This window comes from Oncorhynchus kisutch, linkage group LG29 (genome assembly GCF_002021735.2).
Source record: "Oncorhynchus kisutch isolate 150728-3 linkage group LG29, Okis_V2, whole genome shotgun sequence".
Lineage (NCBI taxonomy): Eukaryota > Metazoa > Chordata > Actinopteri > Salmoniformes > Salmonidae > Oncorhynchus > Oncorhynchus kisutch.
The window spans coordinates 28,087,900-28,109,542 of NC_034202.2; the positions used below are offsets into that span (position 1 = coordinate 28,087,900).

The 21,643-nt window shown below is 42.7% G+C and overlaps 1 protein-coding gene across 1 annotated transcript; it reads right to left on the bottom strand.

Moving 5' to 3' along the window:
- Positions 1-67: 67 nt before the first annotated feature.
- On the bottom strand, positions 68-11,934 carry clcn5a (chloride channel, voltage-sensitive 5a). The gene is made up of 13 exons (XM_031809016.1): positions 11,802-11,934; positions 11,221-11,373; positions 10,442-10,590; positions 10,110-10,209; positions 9,791-9,978; positions 9,580-9,702; positions 9,272-9,478; positions 7,842-7,922; positions 7,151-7,693; positions 6,888-7,074; positions 4,820-5,218; positions 2,828-3,044; positions 68-2,567 (listed from the first exon to the last, which is right to left on the bottom strand). The coding sequence occupies exons 1-13, from the start codon at positions 11,920-11,922 to the stop codon at positions 2,477-2,479; spliced, it is 2,559 nt and encodes an 852-aa protein (XP_031664876.1). The 5' UTR covers positions 11,923-11,934; the 3' UTR covers positions 68-2,476.
- Positions 11,935-21,643: the final 9,709 nt, after the last annotated feature.

Below are 21,643 nucleotides of genomic sequence, written 5' to 3' on the forward strand. Positions count from 1 at the left end.
ATGATGTTGGAGTGAGAATGACTCCAAACGTACTTATTGGTGAGTAACTGGGCACAATGGGCACAAATTTACTCATGTGAAAGTCAACATTGTTTTAATTCAAGGCAAATATGAAATGACAGGGAATAAATTAATATTTCAATGTTTTTGAATCTCAGTTGCATGTTTACGTAAGACGGTAGTGATACAAACCCATTGCAGTTTGCAGAAATAAAAATAGACATGGTTTGATGATGTTAAATAGGTTTACTGTAGCTGCATCTCCAAAAACAACTGATAAGCATGTTATTTTGAAACAAAGTGCTTTTTAAGTGATAATGTGTTTACCTTTGAGACCCCAAAGTCAAACCTTTTACTGATGTAATTAACTATGGTACGGTATACAACACAAACAAAATGGTTGAACTTGGTTGAAGTCACACTTGTCCTTAAAGGATAAGACATGATTGACAGGAATACATGAATCTAGTTTAAGAATGTCCACCATCAACCTCCAAGGGTATCTGCTCTAGATAAAAGTGAGATTTTAGGTTCCTTGGCTTTGTTCATGTATAAGAGACAGTATATGCTACATTTCAATTGCTCATTCTTAGTGTGGACTTTGATGTTGTAGGGAGGGTAAGAGCATGAGGGTCTCGTGAGACAGCAAGAGCATGAGGTAAAAGGGAGAAGAGATCCAGAGTTCTTTACTAGACTGTTGACAGGCCAGTCCTGTCTCTAGATCCCCTGCCCTGGCCATGCAGATCCATAGACATTGCGAGAGGAGAGATAATAGCTGGAGGATGAAAAGAGATGTGACACACTGGAGTCCTCTCCCTTAATCATCCCATCACCTCATCTAACACTACTCTTCTCTTTGACCTCATACTCAGACTGCCTGTTAGGCTGTTCATCACTGAGGATTCTAGAGTGTGCTGGATAAAGTGATCCATAAATCTATACAATATGTAATATTCACAGAAAAGGTCATATAAACCAGAAATATATAGAGATGCATATTCTAAATGAGTAATACAATTCATCTTTTGAGTGTTTGTTACTGATGACCTGGTAAAAAAGGATAGTAATGTGACTAACCACAGCTGGGTGGTGCACAGTAGCGCCTCCCTGTGGTCAAAGAAAACCAGAGCATGCAGGTTTCAGAGGAGGGTTATTTACGGAGCTTATTTTATCCTGGTGAATAAGAAATCCATGCTGCCTTACAGTGTCCCTGTACGAAGAGGACATCATCTCCAGGTCTGTGTTAAACCACAACCAATTACATGAAAAAACAATGAGGAATATGACATTTCCAAGGAAAGAAACACCAGAGAAAATACATTTAGTCTTGACAGCCATATGCAAGTGCTCATTAATGACAAATATTTCAGGCAGACATCACAATTTAAACGGTGCATATCTTCATGATACTTTTTATAGGTAGAAGCTGATAATTTTCACTCCTAGCTTAGTGATTGTATGGGTTAAGATGTCTATGTAGAGGAGGGAGGGTAGAGTATGTCTTGGCAGTGGTGTGGTTTATATCTCAGACTCCAGACTTGGTCTCTGCTCATTTACAATCCTTGGTCTCTCCAGAGACACATGCCCTACCCAGCATGCCTGCTCTCATCTGTCAACTGAAAAGGAAGACCACTCCTGCCAACAGAGCCAAGAAAAAATATTCTCCCAGTTACTGACGCTCATTTAAGAAGTCATACATCTTTTCTAAATCCAACTCATCTTTTGGGCCAATCCTGGAAAGCCAGCTTGGTGTTGAAGAACAACGAATCCTCTACCTCTCCAGTTGTAATGGAGTGGCCAGTTGTCATAGCAGGGAGGAGTCCACTAGAGTTCTAATGGAGTGGCCAGTTGTCATAGCAGGGAGGAGTCCACTAGAGTTCTAATGGAGTGGCCAGTTGTCATAGCAGGGAGGAGTCCACTAGAGTTCTAATGGAGTGGCCAGTTGTAATAGCAGGGAGGAGTCCACTAGAGTTCTAATGGAGTGGCCAGTTGTCATAGCAGGGAGGAGTCCACTAGAGTTCTAATGGAGTGGCCAGTTGTCATAGCAGGGGAGTCCACTAGAGTTCTAATGGAGTGGGCAGTTGTCATAGCAGGGAGGAGTCCACTAGAGTTCTAATGGAGTGGCCAGTTGTCATAGCAGGGGAGTCCACTAGAGTTCTAATGGAGTGGCCAGTTGTCATAGCAGGGAGGAGTCCACTAGAGTTCTAATGGAGTGGCCAGTTGTCATAGCAGGGGAGTCCACTAGAGTTCTAATGGAGTGGCCAGTTGTCATAGCAGGGAGGAGTCCACTAGAGTTCTAATGGAGTGGCCAGTTGTCATAGCAGGGGAGTCCACTAGAGTTCTAATGGAGTGGCCAGTTGTCATAGCAGGGAGGAGTCCACTAGACATGAACATAGTGCAGTGTAAAGAGGCCTGGGCGAAAGCAGTGGTTCCACAGTGATGTCTGGCCCACGGTGCTGCAGCTGGTACTATACCATCAGTTGAAGAGGATCGAGTCTGGGTCCCGGTTGGCTATCTGAGCCACGTGCTTCAGAATGTCCTTCTTTGTGATAATACCCAGCAAGCGGCTGTAAAAAAAGAGGGACAAAATGTCAAAGAGGTCTGGACTTCTTACCAGAATAGAACAAAACAAAAAGGATATAAAAAAATAAAAATGTACAAGCCAATTCAATTGCATTTAAAAAAAAACATGTTATCAATTTCAAGTCATTTTTTGTGTCTGTCTTGGGGGGGGGGGCTGCTCTATTCTACTTATGAAATCAGTCCACTATAGATGTAAGTAGAGGTCACTAATTACATAGCTAGTTCTCAGTAGCAGGTGTGTTACCCATTGTGTGTGATGAGGCACTGGCGCAGGCCCAGCTTCCTGAAGATGTCCACCACAATGTCCATGGCGGTGTGGTCTGTGACGGTGAAGGGACTAAGGTCCATGATGCCTCTGAGCTTCAGAGGAGGGGGGCTGTTGGGGGGCTGAGGGGGCGTGTACTCTGTAAAGAAGACCCTCGATGTGCTCACTATCCCATCCTGACGCTGTCTGGCATTATCTGAGAGGAGAGGGAGGGGTTACTGAGGGCTGTCAGTGGGATAAGACCAAATAAGAAGCAACTTTGGGTCCTTCAAAAGAGCTATATACAGTGGGGCAAAAAAGTATTTAGTCAGCCACCAATTGTGCAAGTTCTCCCACTTAAAAAGATGAGAGAGGCCTGTAATTTTGATCATAGGTACACTTCAACTATGACAGACAAAATGAAAAGAAAAATCCAGAAAATCACATTCTATGATTTTTTATTTATTTATTTGCAAATGATGGTGGAAAATAAGTATTTGGTCAATAACAAAAGTTTCTCAATACTTTGTTATATACCCTTTGTTGGCAATGAGAGGTCAAACGTTTTCTGTAAGTCTTCACAAGGTTTTCACACACTGTTGCTGGTATTTTGGCCCATTCCTCCATGCAGATCTCCTCTAGAGCAGTGATGTTTTTGGGCTGTTGCTGGGCAACACGGACTTTCAACTCACTCCAAAGATTTTCTATGGGGTTGAGATCTGGAGACTGGCTAGGCCACTCCAGGACCTTGAAATGCTTCTTACGAAGCCACTCCTTCGGTGCCCGGGCGGTGTGTTTGGGATCATTGTCATGCTGAAAGACCCAGCCACGTTTCATCTTCAATGCCCTTGCTGATGGAAGGAGGTTTTCACTCAAAATCTCACGATACATGGCCCCATTCATTCTTTCCTTCACATGGATCAGTCGTCCTGGTCCCTTTGTAGAAAAATTGCCCCAAAACATGACGTTTCCACCCCCATGCTTCACAGTAGGTATGGTGTTCTTTGTCCTCCAAACACGACGAGTTGAGTTTTTACCAAAAGGTTCTATTTTGGATTCATCTGACCATATGACATTCTCCCAATCTTCTTCTGGATCATCCAAATGCTCTCTAGCAAACTTCAGACGGGCCTGGACATGTACTGGCTTAAGCAGGGGGACACGTCTGGCACTGCAGGATTTGAGTCCCTGGCGGCGTAGTGTGTTACTGATGGTAGGCTTTGTTACTTTGGTCCCAGCTCTCTACAGGTTATTCACTAGGGCCCCCGTGTGGTTCTGGGATTTTTGCTCACCGTTCTTGTGATCATTTTGACCCCACAGGGTGAGATCTTGCGTGGAGCCCCAGATCGAGGAAGATTATCAGTGGTCTTGTAGGTCTTCCATTTCCTAATAATTGCTCCCACAGTTGATTTCTTCAAACCAAGCTGCTTACCTATTGCAGATTCAGTCTTCCCAGCCTGGTGCAGGTCTACAATTTTGTTTCTGGTGTCCTTTGACAGCTCTTTGGTCTTGGCCATAGTGGAGTGTGACTGTTTGAGGTTGTGGACAGGTGTCTTTTATACTGATAACAAGTTCAAACAGGTTCCATTAATACAGGTAACGAGTGGAGGACAGAGGAGCCTCTTAAAGAAGAAGTTACAGGTCTGTGAGAGCCAGAAATCTTGCTTGTTTGTAGGTGACCAAATACTTATTTTCCACCATAATTTGCAAATAAATTCATAAAAAAATCCTACAATGTGATTTTCTGGAGAAAAAAAATCTCATTTTGTCTGTCATAGTTGAAGTGTACCTATGATGAAAATTACAGGCCTCTCTTATCTTTTTAAGTGGGAGAACTTGCACAATTGGTGGCTGACTAAATACTTTTTTTGCCCCATTGTAAATTTTATGTACTATTATTAAGAATACATGTAATTGTTTTGACAAAGGTGACAGAGCATGTGGGTCAAAAGCCAGCACCTCAGCATGATGATGATGATCTGTCATCCCTACCTATGGAGATGGTGAGGTCCCTTCGCAGCACGAATCCCACTAGGCGTTGGGACTCATGGGAGACCACCACGGGGAAGCCGCTGTAGGTGGTGTCAGTGATCATGGTCTCCACGTCCTCTACCGTCATGCCGTCCTGGGTCAGTACAGAGAGCGGCGGGTCACTGCGACGCGGCCGCATCACGTCCATGGCCAGGGTCTTATGACTGAACTCCTCCTTGGCCTCCAGGAAGGGGTAACCATTGAGGCGGATGTGAGCCTCGTAGATCCCCTCGCGCCCGATGGCGTCCGCCACCCACTTACTGGTCATGGCCGCAGCCATCAGGGGCACGATGTACTCCAGCCCTCCGGTCAGCTCGAACATGATGACCACCAGGGACACAGTCATACGGGTCACCCCACCTGTGGGCACAAAGCCAGTGGGGAGGGAGTGGGTGGCACAGAGAGAGGGGTTGAGGCAGAAAACATTAGGCATACCCACAAGTAGAGGTCGACCGATTAATCGGCATGGCATGGCCGATTAATTAGGGCCGATTTCAAGTTTTCATAACAAATCTGTAATCGGCATTTTTGGAGGCCGATTACATTGCATTCCACGAGGAAACTGTGTGGCAGGCTGACCACCTGTTACGCGAGTGCAACAAGGAGCCAAGGTAAGTTGCTAGCTAGCATTAAACTTAACTTAACATATTCACTAGTTAACTACACATGGTTGATGATATTACTAGGTTAACTAGCTTGTCCTGCGTTGTATATAATCAATGCGGTGCCTGTTAATTTATCATCGAATCACAGCCTCCAACTTCGCCAAACAGGGGATGATTTAACAAAAGCGCAATTGTGAAAAAAACACAATCATTGCACGAATGTACCTAACCATAAACATCAACGCCTTTCTTAAAATCAATACACAGAAGTATATATTTTTTAAACCCGCATATTTAGTTAAAAGAAATCCAGGTTAGCAGGCAATATTAATTAGGGAAATTGTGTCACTTCTCTTGCGTTCATTGCACGCAGAGTCAGGGTATATGAAACAGTTTGGGCTGTCTGGCACGTTACGAACTAATTTGACAGTATTTTATATAATTATGACATAACATTAAAGGTTGTGCAATGTAACAGCAATATTTAGACTTAGGGTTGCCACCTGTTTGATGAAATAAGGAACTGTTCTATATTTCACTGAAAGAATAAACGTTTTGTTTTCGAAATTATAGTTTCCGGACTTGACCATATTAATGACCAAAGGCTTGTGTTTCTGTGTTTATTATATTAAAATTAAGTCTATGATTCGTTATTTGATACAGCAGTCTGACTGAGTGGTGGTCGGCAGCAGGCTCATAAGCACTCATTCAAACTTTACTGTGTTTGCCAGCAGCTCTTAGCAATGCTTTATTCACAGCGATGTTTATGACTTCAAGCCTATCAACTCCCGAGATTAGGCTGGCAATACTAAAGAGCCTATTAGAATATCCAATAGTCAAAGTTATATGAAATACAAATGGTATAGAGAGAAATCGTTGACACGTCATAATTCCTATAATAACTACAACATTAACTGGAAATATTGAAGAACTGGGAATATTGAACCACCAGCTTTCATATGTTCTGAGCAAGGTACTTAAACATTAGCTTTTTTTTTACATGGCACATATGGCACTTTTACTTTCTTCTCCAACACTGTGTTTTTGCATTATTTAAACTAAACTGAGCATGTTTCATAATTTTTTTGAGACTAAATAGATTTTCTTTCTTTATTATATTAAGTTAAAATAAAAGTGTTCATTGTTCATTCAGTATTGTTGTAATTGTCATTATTACAAATATATATATAAAAAACTTTTTTTTTAAACTGTTTTTTAACGGCCTATTAATCGGTATCAGCTTTTTTTGGTCCTCCAATAAATCTGTATCGGCGGTGAAAAATCATAATCGGTCGACCTCTAACTACAAGACAACATTTAACCAGGAAAAAGGAGCCTAGAGTAAAGACAAAAGGAAAAGCTGTTAAACATGCAAGCTGTTAAACATGCAAGGTGCCAACATACAGTATCAACACAGGGCTTACCTAAGCAGGCAGCAGCCCCCACCATGGCGTAGAGGCCTGGGGTGATGCAGTCAGCACCAGGAGAACACCAGCCCCTGAAGATCGCCCAGTCATGGTGGAAGTAGGCCAGCTGCTCCATGCCTATTCCCAGCAGCCTGCCTGCGATCGCCCCTACCGCCATGCTGGGTATGAACAGACCAGAGGGAACCTGGAGGAACGACATCCTTATATTAACGCTCAAAGCACAGATGTGCCATACAGATGTGACGGAGGTTCTCCAGTACCTTCATGCCGAAGGTAACCACGGTGATGAGCATCTTAAAGACCAGGGCCAGGGACAGCTGCCACATGGCCGTGTAAACGTCATTTCCAGCTGGGCGGTCCGGCAGCTCGTTGCTGCTCTTGGTGACATTGGCGTTGTCATAGTTACATAGCTTGGAGGAGTCCAGCAGGCCACAGTCGTTGAAGAGCTCAGAGATGAGCTCACTGGTGCTAGTGCGGGTATAGCTGTTAGGGAAAGCCACCACCGCCGTCACCGCGGTGACAACCAGCACCTCCAGGACCGGGTAGTGGCCCAGCCACGTGGTCTTACGCCTCCGGCACCACGCGATGTTGGCACGGATGAAGAAGGCGCCCCAGATGCCCCCGAAGATGCCCAGGAGGATGAAGGGTACAAGCTCCAGGAGGTGCCAGGGGGTGTGGAACTCCACGTAGAACAGCACCAGGCGGCTGTTGCCAAACGGGTTGATGGAGCGCAGGGTGAAGGCTGCCACCAGGGCTGCGAAGAACGACCGCCAAAGGGTCTTCAGAGGGAAGTAGTAGCTCACCTGACAGGGCCATGAGGAGACGGACAGTTACACAGTGATCATAGTCAACTTTATAAACATTCAAAAGTTACCTTTAGGAGTGTTTCAATTTGACAGTCATAGAGCCCATAGATTTACACAAGAAGGAGGAAGCTAAGGCACTTGTTACCTCCTCCAGACTGAAGAGCACTCCTCCTATGGGGGCCCCAAAAGCCACAGACACACCAACTGCTGCAGCGGCAGACAGAACCTGCAACACAAACCACCAAGCAAAGGAATGAAGAAGGTGATCGGTGTCAGTACATTAATGCTTTACAACACAGCTAAAAATCAATGTGTCAGTACATTAATGCTTTACAACACAGCTAAAAATCTATGTGTCAGTACATTAATGCTTTACAACACAGCTCAGCAACATGGCTAAATAACAATTAATATAACACGATGATTCATGACTCAATGCAATGTATCTCTGTGTTGGAAAATAAATCTCAGGCACAAAGTTTACAGAAGGGAGACAGAGTCACCGCATGTTTGTGGCATTGTACTTCCATTAATACCATCTCACTGTAGCAGAGAAGCAAAAACATCACCTTGTGGTATGTGTTTGTTGAAATCATCAAACCAGCCACAGGCTATTTATTATTGAATGGGGGTTTCCTGCTGAATATGACTTGAGGCTCTCACTCTTGATACAGCTTGATTTGAGTCAAAACAACATCAGTGGTCCTAGCTTTTGCAATTTGTGCCAGTTCCTTAAAATAATAGTTAAAATGTTAACCAGTATTGTATCCATCCATTTAAAAAAGGGTACAAATGTTTGTGAATAGCCCAGTGCAGAATAAAATGAACACGAGCCAAATGCAGGTAGATTTAGGTATTAGCGGGTAAGAATGTTGATTTCCCCAGCCACGCTGGCGGGTGGTCAATATGCAAGGCTCTACAATGCGAGCATTACATTCGCAAATAGAAATAGTGAAAAGTCATGTAGGGAAAAATGCTGCAGTAGCTGTTTTCTTCTATTTTGTTTTATAGCTGCTTATAGCACAAATAAATATCAATCTCTATCCCACCTCGCACAGCAACGCTGCCTGCTGTCTGGGGAGCTTTGTGCAATGTGCCAATACATTCAAGTCGGTCTAATTTACGCGAAAGTCTACAAAATGAGCATTGTTTAGTTCACAAGGACAGTTGGTTTTCAATGTTAGTTTGAGTCTGCTGCTTCAATTGATAGCAAAGATATGCTGTCTACTACAAGTCAGATCCCAAAATCTCTCACACAGACACACGACTCAGTGGCCCCATTACCACGGTAACCTCTCACCTTTAAAAGGGAAGCTTAACATTTTGTCTCATCTGATATTTTGGTTAAAAGACTCAGGTCACAAAAAATGAAATGAAATTGAGCAATAGATCACAATATATATCACAATGCTTCTTACGAATACATTTCTTGTTTTAGAAACAGTAAGCATGGTCATTTGTTTTTTTAGGTAATTATGCAATAAAATCAAAAAAATCTGAGTGGCTGGTATATTTTTCCATCTACCTGCCAGTGGGTGGTGGACCAAAAAGTGAATTTTAGGCCCCATTTCTCACCTCTCTGCGCTTGGCCTCATTCTTGCGGTACTTGGTGAAGAGGTGGCAGAGGATGTTGCCACAGCAGCAGGCCACGTGGACCAGGGGCCCCTCCTTCCCCAGGCTGAGCCCAGACGACACAGCCAGGACCAGGGTGATGGTCTTAATCACCAGGGTCCACTTCCCCAGGTACCCTCGGATGATGAAACCACTCAATATGGTTTTGATCTGGGAGAGAAAATAAATAGCATGGGAAAATAAACCACATCCCTTGTCCTCATTCAAAAGAAGACATATCAAATAAGGGTAAAGAAATGAAATAACCTTACCTCTGGGATTCCAGAACCACAGGCATAGGGGGCGAAGGCCCTGACCAGTGTCACGGCCAGGAAGGAGAATAGCAGAGCCCAGCACACATACATTAGGTAGTTCATAATGTACGCAAAGGGACCCTGCAGACACAAATTTCCCAATCAGACTGTGACAAAAATCATCACATAAAATAAACACAATGGGTCAAGTAGTAATATTTTAGCACACCTCTGTTGTGCCGATGATGAGCTCAGCCCAGCTTTTCCACTGTGGACACTTGTCCCTCTCTTGGAAGGTGGTCTCGTTGGAGGTCCAACAGCAGTGTTCATGGTTGAACCAGAACCCGTTCAGACAAACCCCTTCCTTCAGGTCTGTCATCCAGTGGGCTGATATGTCAATCCCACCTGCCAACGCGCCTGGAATAGACCACACAGTAAATTACTAACACTACCAATGGCTCCCAGGTGCATTGCTGTGTGGGTCTTAGTAGAGGAAATCAAATGAAAAAGCATTTATGCATCATCAATCTGTATACAATTAGGCTGACCTGACATGAGTCCAATCAGCAGCATGAGCAGCCATCCAGAGAAAGCATCACAGACACTGTTCACCAGTGCCCATGTAGACTCTTTGCTTTTACTGGTAATCTACACATCAGACAGGTGAAATAAATATTGTTGTTAAAATACTATGATGCTTTTGATTCAGACAGTAATACCATGTAACTTATACAGGTGTTGCTACTACACCTAATAATGATGACAAGTATACATAGATACTGATCTCAAGCCTGTTTGAGACACGCGTTTTGTTATGGGTTGGGAAGTGGGTTAAGACTAAGAATTAAAAGGACAAGGAGATAAATAGGATGTGGGTCACCTCTCTGTGCCGGTCACGGTCTTTGGACTTCTCCCGCACCCAGTCTATGGTGTTAAAGTCCTCATAGGTGCCCACCCCAGGCACAGGCTCGTCAAGCAGGTCCATCAGTTTAGGAACCCCGTTAACCTCCTCCATACCTGGGTTATCCCCTGGAGGAGAAGGGATGAAGAAGAGATGTGAGGAATTGAAGAGATTCAATGGACAGAGGGAAAACACATTCTAGAGCTGGCATTGCTTGAAGGGCAGTTTCCCCAGACACAGATTAGGCTAAACCTAGTCTTCGACTAATAATATATATATTTTTTTTTTATGGAGATTATCCATTGGTCTAGGACTAGGCTTAATCAGTGTCTGGGAAACTACCCCTTAGTGTTTATCTAATAACAAAGGTTTTACTTGCATATCAATAACACATACCTAAAGGGAACAATGTGTTACAGATAAAATAGCTGGAAAATATTGATGAAAAACAGTGGCACCTCACTGAGTGTGAGGTTTGGGATGTGATCAGAATAGTTTAGGCCTAATAACTGCATATTCCAAATTCAATTGGTGTCAAATTAAACCAAATCAAAACAAAGGAAGGAATGCAAAGCGGACTTTGTTCTCACTTATATTAAATCCCAGCAATGTAGGCTGGCCTAGATTAATGTGTTACCGTTTACTCATAACTATTTGATCAAACAACACACCTATCAAAACAAGACACACATGAACAAATCCATGATTTGTGTGTGTGCGCGTATACACTACAACAGAAACATGGGCCTTGGTCTTACCAGAACCATAGTCTCGGTCCAAGGGTGGTACATCCTCCGTGTTAGAGAAGTCTAATGTCGACCCTGCTATCTCCACCATGTCCTCGTCACTTGTGCTACTTCGTATGCTATTGAAGCTATCGTTGCAATATCCGGTGTTATCCATCGATAATACTGAAGGAACACACACATAATGAGGTCATGGTCCAAAAGCAAAGAGTTCAAAGCAAAGGAATCATCCACCTAACGTTAACTGGATAGCTACACTAATGTTCTCGGGGCCCTAGCTATGTGAGCTAACGTTAGTTAGCTAATAAATCGGACAAACATTGTCAAGTTAGCTAGCTCTGTTTTAAAATGTGTTATCATATTTGACTGGCTTTTTTGGTTAGCTAACGTTAGCTACGGACTGACATCGACAATAGTGTCTCCAACCAAGGCAGCTAACGCGTTAGCTAACTTGCTAACTAACAAGTTAGCACAAAGCGCAGCCACACTCACATAACACTTGCAAGCAAGATTAACATTAGCCAGAGAAACCCGAGAGGTTCATATGCAAGCACATATTACTGACATCATATTAATATAAAAGCCGTTATTACTTTGTCGGATGGACTTCGACTGAGAACTCTGCTGTTCTGCTAATGTTGTTGTTGTTGTCTGATTCGAATGCCAACAACTTCCTGTTGCGACATACATTGAGAGCTGATCCCAGGTGATCATCTTCTTCTTCACGAAAATAAATTAATTAAAGAGCACTACTACCTTGTAACTACCCCCCCCCCCCCCCCCAACCAGATGCTAATCAAATCAAATAATGTTTTATTTGTCACATGCGCAGAATACAACAAGTGCCGACTTTTACTATCAACTGCTTGCTTATACAGCCTCTCTCAACAATGCAGAATATATGAATGATAACAAAAATAGTCATAGAAAGAGGAATAAAATACACATTTAATCTACATAGCGGGAGTACCAGTACCAATTTGCAGGGGCATGAGGTAATTAAGGTAGATGAAGTGTCAAGGCATCAGATAGATACTAATAAGAGTAAGAGAACAGAACAGAGTAGCAGCAGCAGCAATTATGAATGTGTGATTTTGTGTGTCAGTGTAGTGTGTGTGAAGGCCTATACAGTGTTTATATATCGTCTCGTAACTACATAGAGTTAGTGCAAGATAAGGTCAATGCAAATAGCCCAGGCAACCATTTAATTTACAATTTAGTAGTCTTATGGCTAATTAGCAGGCTAGTTGCTTGGAGGTAGAAGCTGTCTCGGACCCTGTTGGTCCGAAAGCCGAATATCCAGTACCGTTTGCTGGACGGTATCAGAATGAACAGTCCATGGCTTGGGTGGCTGAAGTCTTTGGTAATTTCCTGGATGACAGGGAGCTCAGCCCCAGTGATGTACTGGGTCGTCTGCACCACCCTCTGTAGCGCTTTGAGGTTGAGGGCTGTGCATTTGCAACACCAAGCGGTGATGCAGCTAGTCAAGATGCTCTTGATGGTGCAGCTGAAGAACTTTGAGGATCCGAGGGCCAAATCTTTTCAGCCTCTTGAGGGGGAAGAGGCACTGTCGTTCCCTCTTCATAACTTATTGTTAAGTCCTTAGTGATGTGGACGCCAAGGAAACCCTACCTCTTCAAAGAGTGTCTTAATTTTATAATCCCCCTCACCCAAAATACAAAAATAAAATCCTGATCCAACACTTGCCCTCCCCCTTCTAGCTCTGACTTTGCTGATAGCTGCTTTATTGAGGAAAAGTGTACTTACTGTGCCTGTGAAATGTGACTGTCCAAACCTAGCCATCTTAAGATGAATGCACTAACTGTAAGTTGCTCTGGATAAGAGGGTCTGCTAAATGACTAAAATGTAACAAACTTAAACCGCTCACCCACTCGTCTACAGCCCTGTCGATGTGGATGGGGACGTGCTGTGCTCTCTTTCTCCTGTAGTCCACGATCAGCTTCTTTGTCTTACTGACATTGAGGGAGAGGTTTTTGTCATGGCATCACACTGCCAGGTCTCTGATCTCCTCCGTGTAGGCGGTCTATTCATCGTCGGTGATCAGGCCTACCACCGTCATCAGCAAACTTGACGATGGTGTTGGAGTCGTGCGTGGCCACATAGTCGTGGTTGAACAGGGAGTACAGAAGGGGAATAAGCATGCACCCGAGGGACTAAACCCTCAACACCAGAGGCCGGCCGGTCAGCAAGTCTTGGATTCAGAGGGAGGTGTTCAGTCCAAGGCTCCCGAGCTTGGGGATGATCTTGGAAGGGACCATGATGTTGAACGCTGAGCTGTAGTCCATGCACATCATTCTCACATAGTTATTTCTGCTTTTGTCCAGGTGGGAGAGGGCAGTGTGAAGTGGAACTGAGATTGTGTCTCCTATAGATCTGTTGGCGCAGTATATGAATTGGAGTGGGTCCAGGATGTCTGGGATGATGGTGTTGATGTGTGTCAAGACTAGCTTTTTAAAGCACTTCATAATTACAGATGTGAGTACTACAGGGTGGTAGTCCTTTAGGCAGGTTACCTTGGAGTTCTTTGGAACAGGGACAATGGGGGGTCAGCTGGAAACATGATGGGTTGGGATTACAGACTGGGACAAGAAGAGATTGAAAATGTCAGTGAAGACACTTGCCAGCTGGTCTGCGTAATGCTGATCAGTTAATTGGTGATTGATTATTCCTTTATTTCCCAAAGACTCTGGTTAATACTTTGGTAACCCTTCAAAATGGAGATAATAGTTTTAAAGTAAGTATTTAACCCATCAGTGTAGCAAACAAGGATGTTTAAAAAAAGGATGTTAAAATATTGATATTTGTTCTGTGTTTCCAGCAGATGTAGAGGTGTAGCTAAATTAGACAAGGTTACCCTCTGGTGGCTATGACGTGTTACTGCTCGTCCCCAAACAGGTACCGTTTAAGTCGGAAGTTTACATACAATTAGGTTGGAGTCATTAAAACTCGTTTTTCAACTACTCCACAAATTTCTTGTTAACAAACTATAGTTTTGGCAAGTCGGTAGGACATCTACTTTGTGCATGATACAAGTAATGTTTCCAACAATTGTTTACAGACAGATTATTTCACTTATAATTCACTGTATCACAATTCCAGTGGGTCAGAAGTTAACATAAACTAAGTTGACAGTGCCTTTAAACAGCTTGGAAAATTCCAGAAAATGATTTCATGGCTTTAGAAGGTTCTGATAGACTAATTGACATCATCTGAGTCAATTGGAGGTGCACCTGTGGATGTATGTCAAGGCCGACCTTCAAACTCTCTCTGCTTGACATCATGGGAAAAACCAAATGAATCAGCCAAGACCTCAGACTTCCACAAGTCTGGTTCATCCTTGGGAGCAATTTCCAAACACCAGAAGGTACCACGTTCGTCTGTACAGACAATAGTACCCAAGTATAAACACCATGGGACCATGCAGCCGTCATACCGCTCAGGAAGGAGACGTGTTCTGCCTCCTAGAGATGAACGTACTCTGGTGTGAAAAGTGCAAATCAATCCCAGAACAGCAGCAAAGGACCTTGTGAAGATGCCGAAGGAAACAGATACAAAGTATCTACAGTATATCCACAGTAAAACGAGTCCTATATCGACATAACCTGAAAGGCCGCTCAGCAAAGAAGAAGCCACTGCTCCAAAACCGTCATAAAAAAGCCAGACTACGGTTTGCAACTGCACATGGGGACAAAGATCATACTTTTTGGAGAAATGTCCTCTGGTTTGATGAAACAAAAATAGAACAGTTTGGCAATAATGACCATTGTTATGTTTGGAGGGAAAAGGGGGAGGCTTGCAAGCCAAAGAACACCATCCCAACCATGAAGCACGGGGGTGGCAGCATCATGTTGTGGGGTGCTTTGCTGCAGAAGGGGCTGGTGCACTTCACAAAATAGATGGCATCATGAGGCAGGGAAAATGATGTGGATGTATTGAAGCAACATCTCAAGACATCAGTCAGGAAGTTAAAGCTTGGTCGCAAATGGGTCTTCCAAATGGACAATGACCCCAAGCATACTTCCAAAGTTGTGACAAAATGGCATAAGGACAACAAAGTCAAGGTATTGGAGTGGCCATCACAAAGCCCTGACCTCAATCCTATAGAAAATGTGTGTGCAGAACTGAAAAGGCGTGTGCGAGCAAGGAGGCCTACAAACCTGACTCAGTTACACCAGCTCTGTCAGGAGGAATGGGCCAAAATCCACCCAACTTATTTTGGGAAGCTTGTGGAAGGCTACCCGAAACATTTGACCCAAGTTAAACATTTAACGGCAATACTACCAAATACTAATTGAGTGTATGTGAACTTCTGACCCACTGGGGACGTGATGAAATAAATAAAAGCTGAAATAAATCATTCTCTCAACTATTATTCTGACATTTCACATTCTTAAAATAAAGTGGTGATCCTAACTGACCTAAGACAGGGAAATTTGACTGATTAAATGTCAGGTATTGTGAGAAACTGAGTTTGAATGTATTTCCCAATTCAACTGTCTGTTTGAAAACTGGGTTATAATGGAATGGGTCCATGTATGCAGATGACAGTGTATCAAATTACACTCTCAAAAAAGTTCAGCAATGGCAGTAAATCACTATTGAAATCAAGCATTATTTCTTTGAACATGTACTCCCAGAAAGTATAGAGGGTTCAATGACTCCCCAAAACCAACAACCTATTTTTAGAGTCCTTGTTTGCTCAAAGAGAAACACTGAACAATGGCGAGAGTTACAATCCTAGTGTACCATATTTCTTAGCCGAACAAGTCAGACTTTGTCCACAGTGCATCTGTGTTCTAGTGACCTCTCATTGGCACCTCTGTTTCATCTGAACCAATGAGGTCAAAGGATGAAGTGAAAACAATATGATAAGTGAATTCATCTTTGCCAGTTCAATACTTTCACAGCTACATGGAGAGATAGCCACCTAAGTCAATTGACATAGGCTGGTCTACAGAATTGGTCTGGGTGACTGTGTATAATCAAGCCTGACATGAAAGCCTATTGTTAGCATGATGACCTAAAAACATCCCAAAATGTAATGGACCCAGTTTGTGAGACAAAACACGGTTCATGAAATACATCCTCTTTATAAGTCCCAATGTGGATAGTTTTCAATCCCTTTGGTTACATTGTTTTGGGTCCTGAGGCTATTATGAATATTTATGACTATTTAATGGGTGGAAGCTGCATGACACAACCCATATTCTTAGTTCACATTGACTCGGTACTGGTACTCCCAGTAATGTATATAGCAATGTTATTTTTACTCTTTATTGTTATTCGTTATTCAATGTGTATTTATTCCTTGTGTCACTAATATATCTAAATACATTTTTGGGGGGTATTTATTTCACCTTTATTTAACCAGGTAGGCTAGTTGAGAACAAGTTCTCATTTACAACTGCAACCTGGCCAAGATAAAGCAAAGCAGTGCGACACAAACAACATAGTTACAGATGGAATAAACAAACGTACAGTCAATAACGCAATAGAAAATCTATATACAATGTGTGCAAATGAAGTAAGATTAGGTAAGGCAATAAATAGGCCATAGTGGCTAAATAATTACAATTTAGCAATTAAGCATTGGAGTGATAGATGTGCAGAAGATGAATGTACAAGTAGAGATACTGGGGTGCAAAGGAGCAAAAAAAATGAATAACAATATGGGGATGAGGTAGTTGGGTGGGCTATTTACAGATGGGCTGTGTACAGGTGCAATGATCTGTAAGCTGCTTATCTTTACACTGCTCAAAAAAATAAAGGGAACACTTAAACAACACAATGTAACTCCAAGTCAATCACACTTCTGTGAAATCAAACTGTCCACTTAGGAAGCAACACTGATTGACAATAAATTTCACATTGTGTTATGCAAATGGCATAGACAACAGGTGGAAATTATAGGCAATTATCAAGACACCCCCAATAAAGGAGTGGTTCTGCAGGTGATAACCACAGACCACTTCTCAGTTCCTATGCTTCCTGGCTGATGTTTTGGTCACTTTTGAATGCTGACGGTGCTTTCACTCTAGTGGTAGCATGAGACGGAGTCTACAACCCACACAAGTGGCTCAGGTAGTGCAGCTCATCCAGGATGGCACATCAATGCGAGCTGTGGCAAGAAGCTTTGCTGTGTCTGTCAGCATAGTGTCCAGAGCATGGAAGCGCTACCAGCAGACAGGCCAGTACATCAGGAGACGTGGAGGAGGCCATAGGAGGGCAACAACCCAGCAGCAGGACCGCTACCTCCGCCGTTGTGCAAGGAGGAGCAGGAGGAGCACTGCCAGAGCCCTGCAAAATTACCTCCAGCAGGCCACAAATGTGCATGTGTCTGCTCAAACGGGTGGAAACAGACTCCATGAGGGTGGTATGAGGGCCTGACGTCCACAGGTGGGGGTTGTGCTTACAGCCCAACACCGTGCAGGACGTTTGGCATTTGCAAGAGAACACCAAGATTGGCATATTCGCCACTGGCGCCCTGTGCTCTTCACAGATGAAAGCAGGTTCACATTGAGCACGTGACAGACGTGACAGTCTGGAGACGCCGTGGAGAATGTTCTGCTACCTGCAACATCCTCCAGCATGACCGGTTTGGCGGTGGGTCAGTCATGGTGTGGGGTGGCATTTCTTTGGGGGGCCGCTCAGCCCTCCATGTGCTCGCCAGAGGTAGCCAGACTGCCATTAGGTACCGAGATGAGATCCTCAGACCTCTTGTGAGACCATATGCTGGTGCGGTTGGCCCTGGGTTGGCCCCTTTTTTTTCAAGTACATCCCTCCCCCGCCAGTGCTCCACCAAAAGATTATGTGAAGATTTACAGCAAAATGCAGGAACACAATATGTGTTTGCTGTTTATATCTTTCATTTTTTTTGTTGAATGCATGATTCTGCTGAGACAAGATCTCCTTTGATTGAGCTTTTCCTATCAGGGGCCAGTAGAAAAAGGAACAGTCAAGTGATTTGGACTCGTGGGCAAAACCATGCCAGGACAGCCCAAAGATATTTATGGTGTTTTGGATCTTCTAGAAATAAAAACCATAGAAATGTTATCTGGAAATGTGATGTACATGTAGCGTATATTGTTTAAAAGAATATGTTGAAAAAGTTTTTTTTTTAAAGCTAAAATTACAAAAGCAAAAAGTGTACTTTTTAGATATTTATGTTTATTTTTGTAATTATCCATAGATTGATGTAAAGAATTTGTATTCTTATTCTAAACACTACTCATATTTCAGAGCACACAGTAAGTGTTTTAGTCAGAATTATCACCTTCCGTGAGAACTATAAAGTAAATGAAAATACAGTTGTCACGCCTTGGTCTTAGTGTTTTGTGTTTTCGTTATATATTTTGGTCAGGCCAGGGTGTGACATGGATTTACGTGTTGTGTTTCGCATTGGGGCTTTTATAGGATTGGGATTGCTATGATTAGGGGTGTGTCTAGTTAGGTTTGGGCTGCCTGAGGCGGTTCTCGATCAGAGTCAGGTGTTTCTTGTTGTCTCTGATGGGGAACCGTATTTAGGTAGCCTGAGTTTCGCTTGGTATTTCGTGGGTGATTGTTCCTGTCTCTGTGTAGTTTCACCAGATAGGCTGTAATTAGGTTTCACGTTCCGTTTGTTGTTTTTTGTATTTATAAGTTAGTTCATGTATCGTTCCGTCATTTGTTTCATTAAAGATCATGATTAACCACCACGCTGCATTTCGGTCCTCTCTTTCAACAAACGAAGAACGCCGTTACAACAGTTAAGCACACTCTTACAACTTTGTCTTATGAGTGACTTATTAGCTTGATATAACTCTGAAGTGCTTACATACAGTACATACAAACAGTTTAGCCGGAGCTATAACAGTATCAGATTAAACACATGAATAAAGGAAAAATACCTAATTGGCTGCTTATTACAGAAGGGAAAAATCAGTCAGTTTAAGCTAGAGATATGTTTTTTTTGCATTGGATGAGTCACGATCCACCACATCCGTCTACTTCCGCATCTGCAGTGAAAGGTGACAGAGCTAGAGCAGTGTTTGTCAGACCATGAGACATCCCGAAAATCGGTCTTCTCACAAAATGTTCTGTAGTGTCCGAACGGTTTGGCCGACAAAGTATTATGACCCCTCTATGGAAAGATGAGACTCTCACGAACACAATTGTATCACAATTGTATTTTGCTCTACAACCCCAACAAGCATCGTCTGAAGTTGGTACAGCCGATCTGCCAACAGATCCTCAAAAAGTTCTACAGCTGCACCATTGAGAGCATCCTGACCATTTGCATCACAGCCTGGTATGGCAACTGCTCGGCATTTGACCGTAAGGCGCTGAAGAGGGTAGTGCGTATGGCCCAGTACATCACTCGGGCCAAGCTTCCTGACATCCAGGACCTATATACTAAGCGGTGTCAGGGGAAGGCCCAAAAAGTTGTCAAAGACTCCAGTCACCCAAGTCATAGACTGTTCTCTCTGCTACCGCACGACACCAAGTCTAGAACCAAAAGGCTCCTTAACAGCTTCTAACCCCAAGCCATAAGACTGCTGAACAATTAATCAAATGGCCACCTGGACAATTTACATTGAACCCCGCCCCCCCCCAACTAACCTGTACCCCCGCACATTGACTCGGTAAAGGTAACTCCTGTATACAGCCTCGTTATTACTTTTTGATTTTATTATATTTTTCACTTTAGTTTATTTAGTAAATCTTTTCTTAACTTTTTAAGGTTAGGGGGCAGTATCCTGAATTCCAGATTACTGACGTGCCCAAAGTCACCTGCCTGTTACTGAGGCCCAGAAGCTAGGATATGCATATAAATGGTAGCATTGGATAGAAAACACTCTGTTTCTAAAACTGTTCAAATAATGTATGTGAGTATAACAGATCTGATATGGCGGGTGAAAACCAGAGGAGAATCCATCCATAATTCTTTATTTTTTAAGGTCACAGGCCATTTCAATGCAAGCCTATGGGATATTCAAAATAATTCCTCTCAGATTGCAGTTCCTATGGCTTCCACTAGACATCAGCCTTTAGAAAGGGTTTCAGGCTTGATTTTTGAAAAACAAATAAATACTTGTAGTTTTTCCAAGGTGTCTCCATTAGAAAAGTATTCTTGTTGCGCGCGTGATTGAGTTGCGCGCTCTTCATTTATCTTCCCTATTGAAAATACTATTCTCAGTCTTAAATTTGATCATTTATTTAGATATTAGAGTACCTGAGGATTAATTAGAAACTTTGTTTGATTTGTTTGGACGAACTTTACCGGTAACTTTTTGGATTCGTTTTTGAGTATGTTGAACGAGTGGAGTACTGAATCAAGCGCACCAACTAAACTGACATTTTTGGGATATAAAGAAGGACTGTATCGAACAAACAATCATTTGTTGTGTAGCTGGGACCATTGGGATTGCAAACAGAGGAAGATCTTCAAAGGTAAGTCATTTATTTAAATCACTATTTGTGATTTTGTGACGCCTGTGCTGGTTTGGAAAAGTATTTTGGTGTGGGGCGCTGTCCTCACATAATCACATAGTATGCTTTCACCGTAAAGTATTTTTGAAATCTGACAACAGGGTTGGATTAACAAGAAGTTAAGCTTTAAACAATGTAAGACACTTGTATTTTCATGAACATTTAATATTACGATTTTTGTAGTTTGAATTTTGCGCTCTGCAATTTCACCGGAAGTTGTCATGGTGGGACGCTAGCGGCACACCTAGCCCAAAAAGGTTTCTATTTATTGAACTGCATTTGTCACACCCTGACCATAGTTTGCTTTGTATGTTTCTATGTTTTGGTTGGTCAGGGTGTGATCTGAGTAGGCATTCTATGTTGGATGTCTTGTTCGGCGCATGTGACGAGTAACATTTTATTTGATCTTCTGTCTGTAGCATCCCAACAGTTTGTGTTATACACTAATATAGAAGTATATGGAGACTGTTTACTGACAAAAATAAGGGGTTAAATAGATGTCAAATATATATATTTACTGATCTTTCTTGTATCTCTCAGATAGGATAGACACTTCAGAACAAACTTCCTTTAAAAAAATGTTTGGGGGGCTATCTATTGTTTCATGTAGTGAATCTTATGTATGTATATATGTACGTACTGTAGTGTGAGTATGGTGTGTGTGGAAGAGTGTGCAGGCCTATATAGTGTTTATATACTGAATCTTGCCTTGTGAGTGTGCATAGAGTCAGTACAAGATAAGGTCAATGCAGATAGTCCAGGAAACCATTTAATATACTATTTAGTAGTCTTATTGCTAATTACCAGGCTTGTTGCTTGGAGGTAGAAGCTGTCAAGGAGCCTGTTAGTCCAAGAGCCGATGCTTCGCCACTTGAGTGGCTGAAATCTTGGTAATTTATTGGGCCTTCCTCTGATATAGAGGTCCTGGATGACAGGGAGCTTGGCA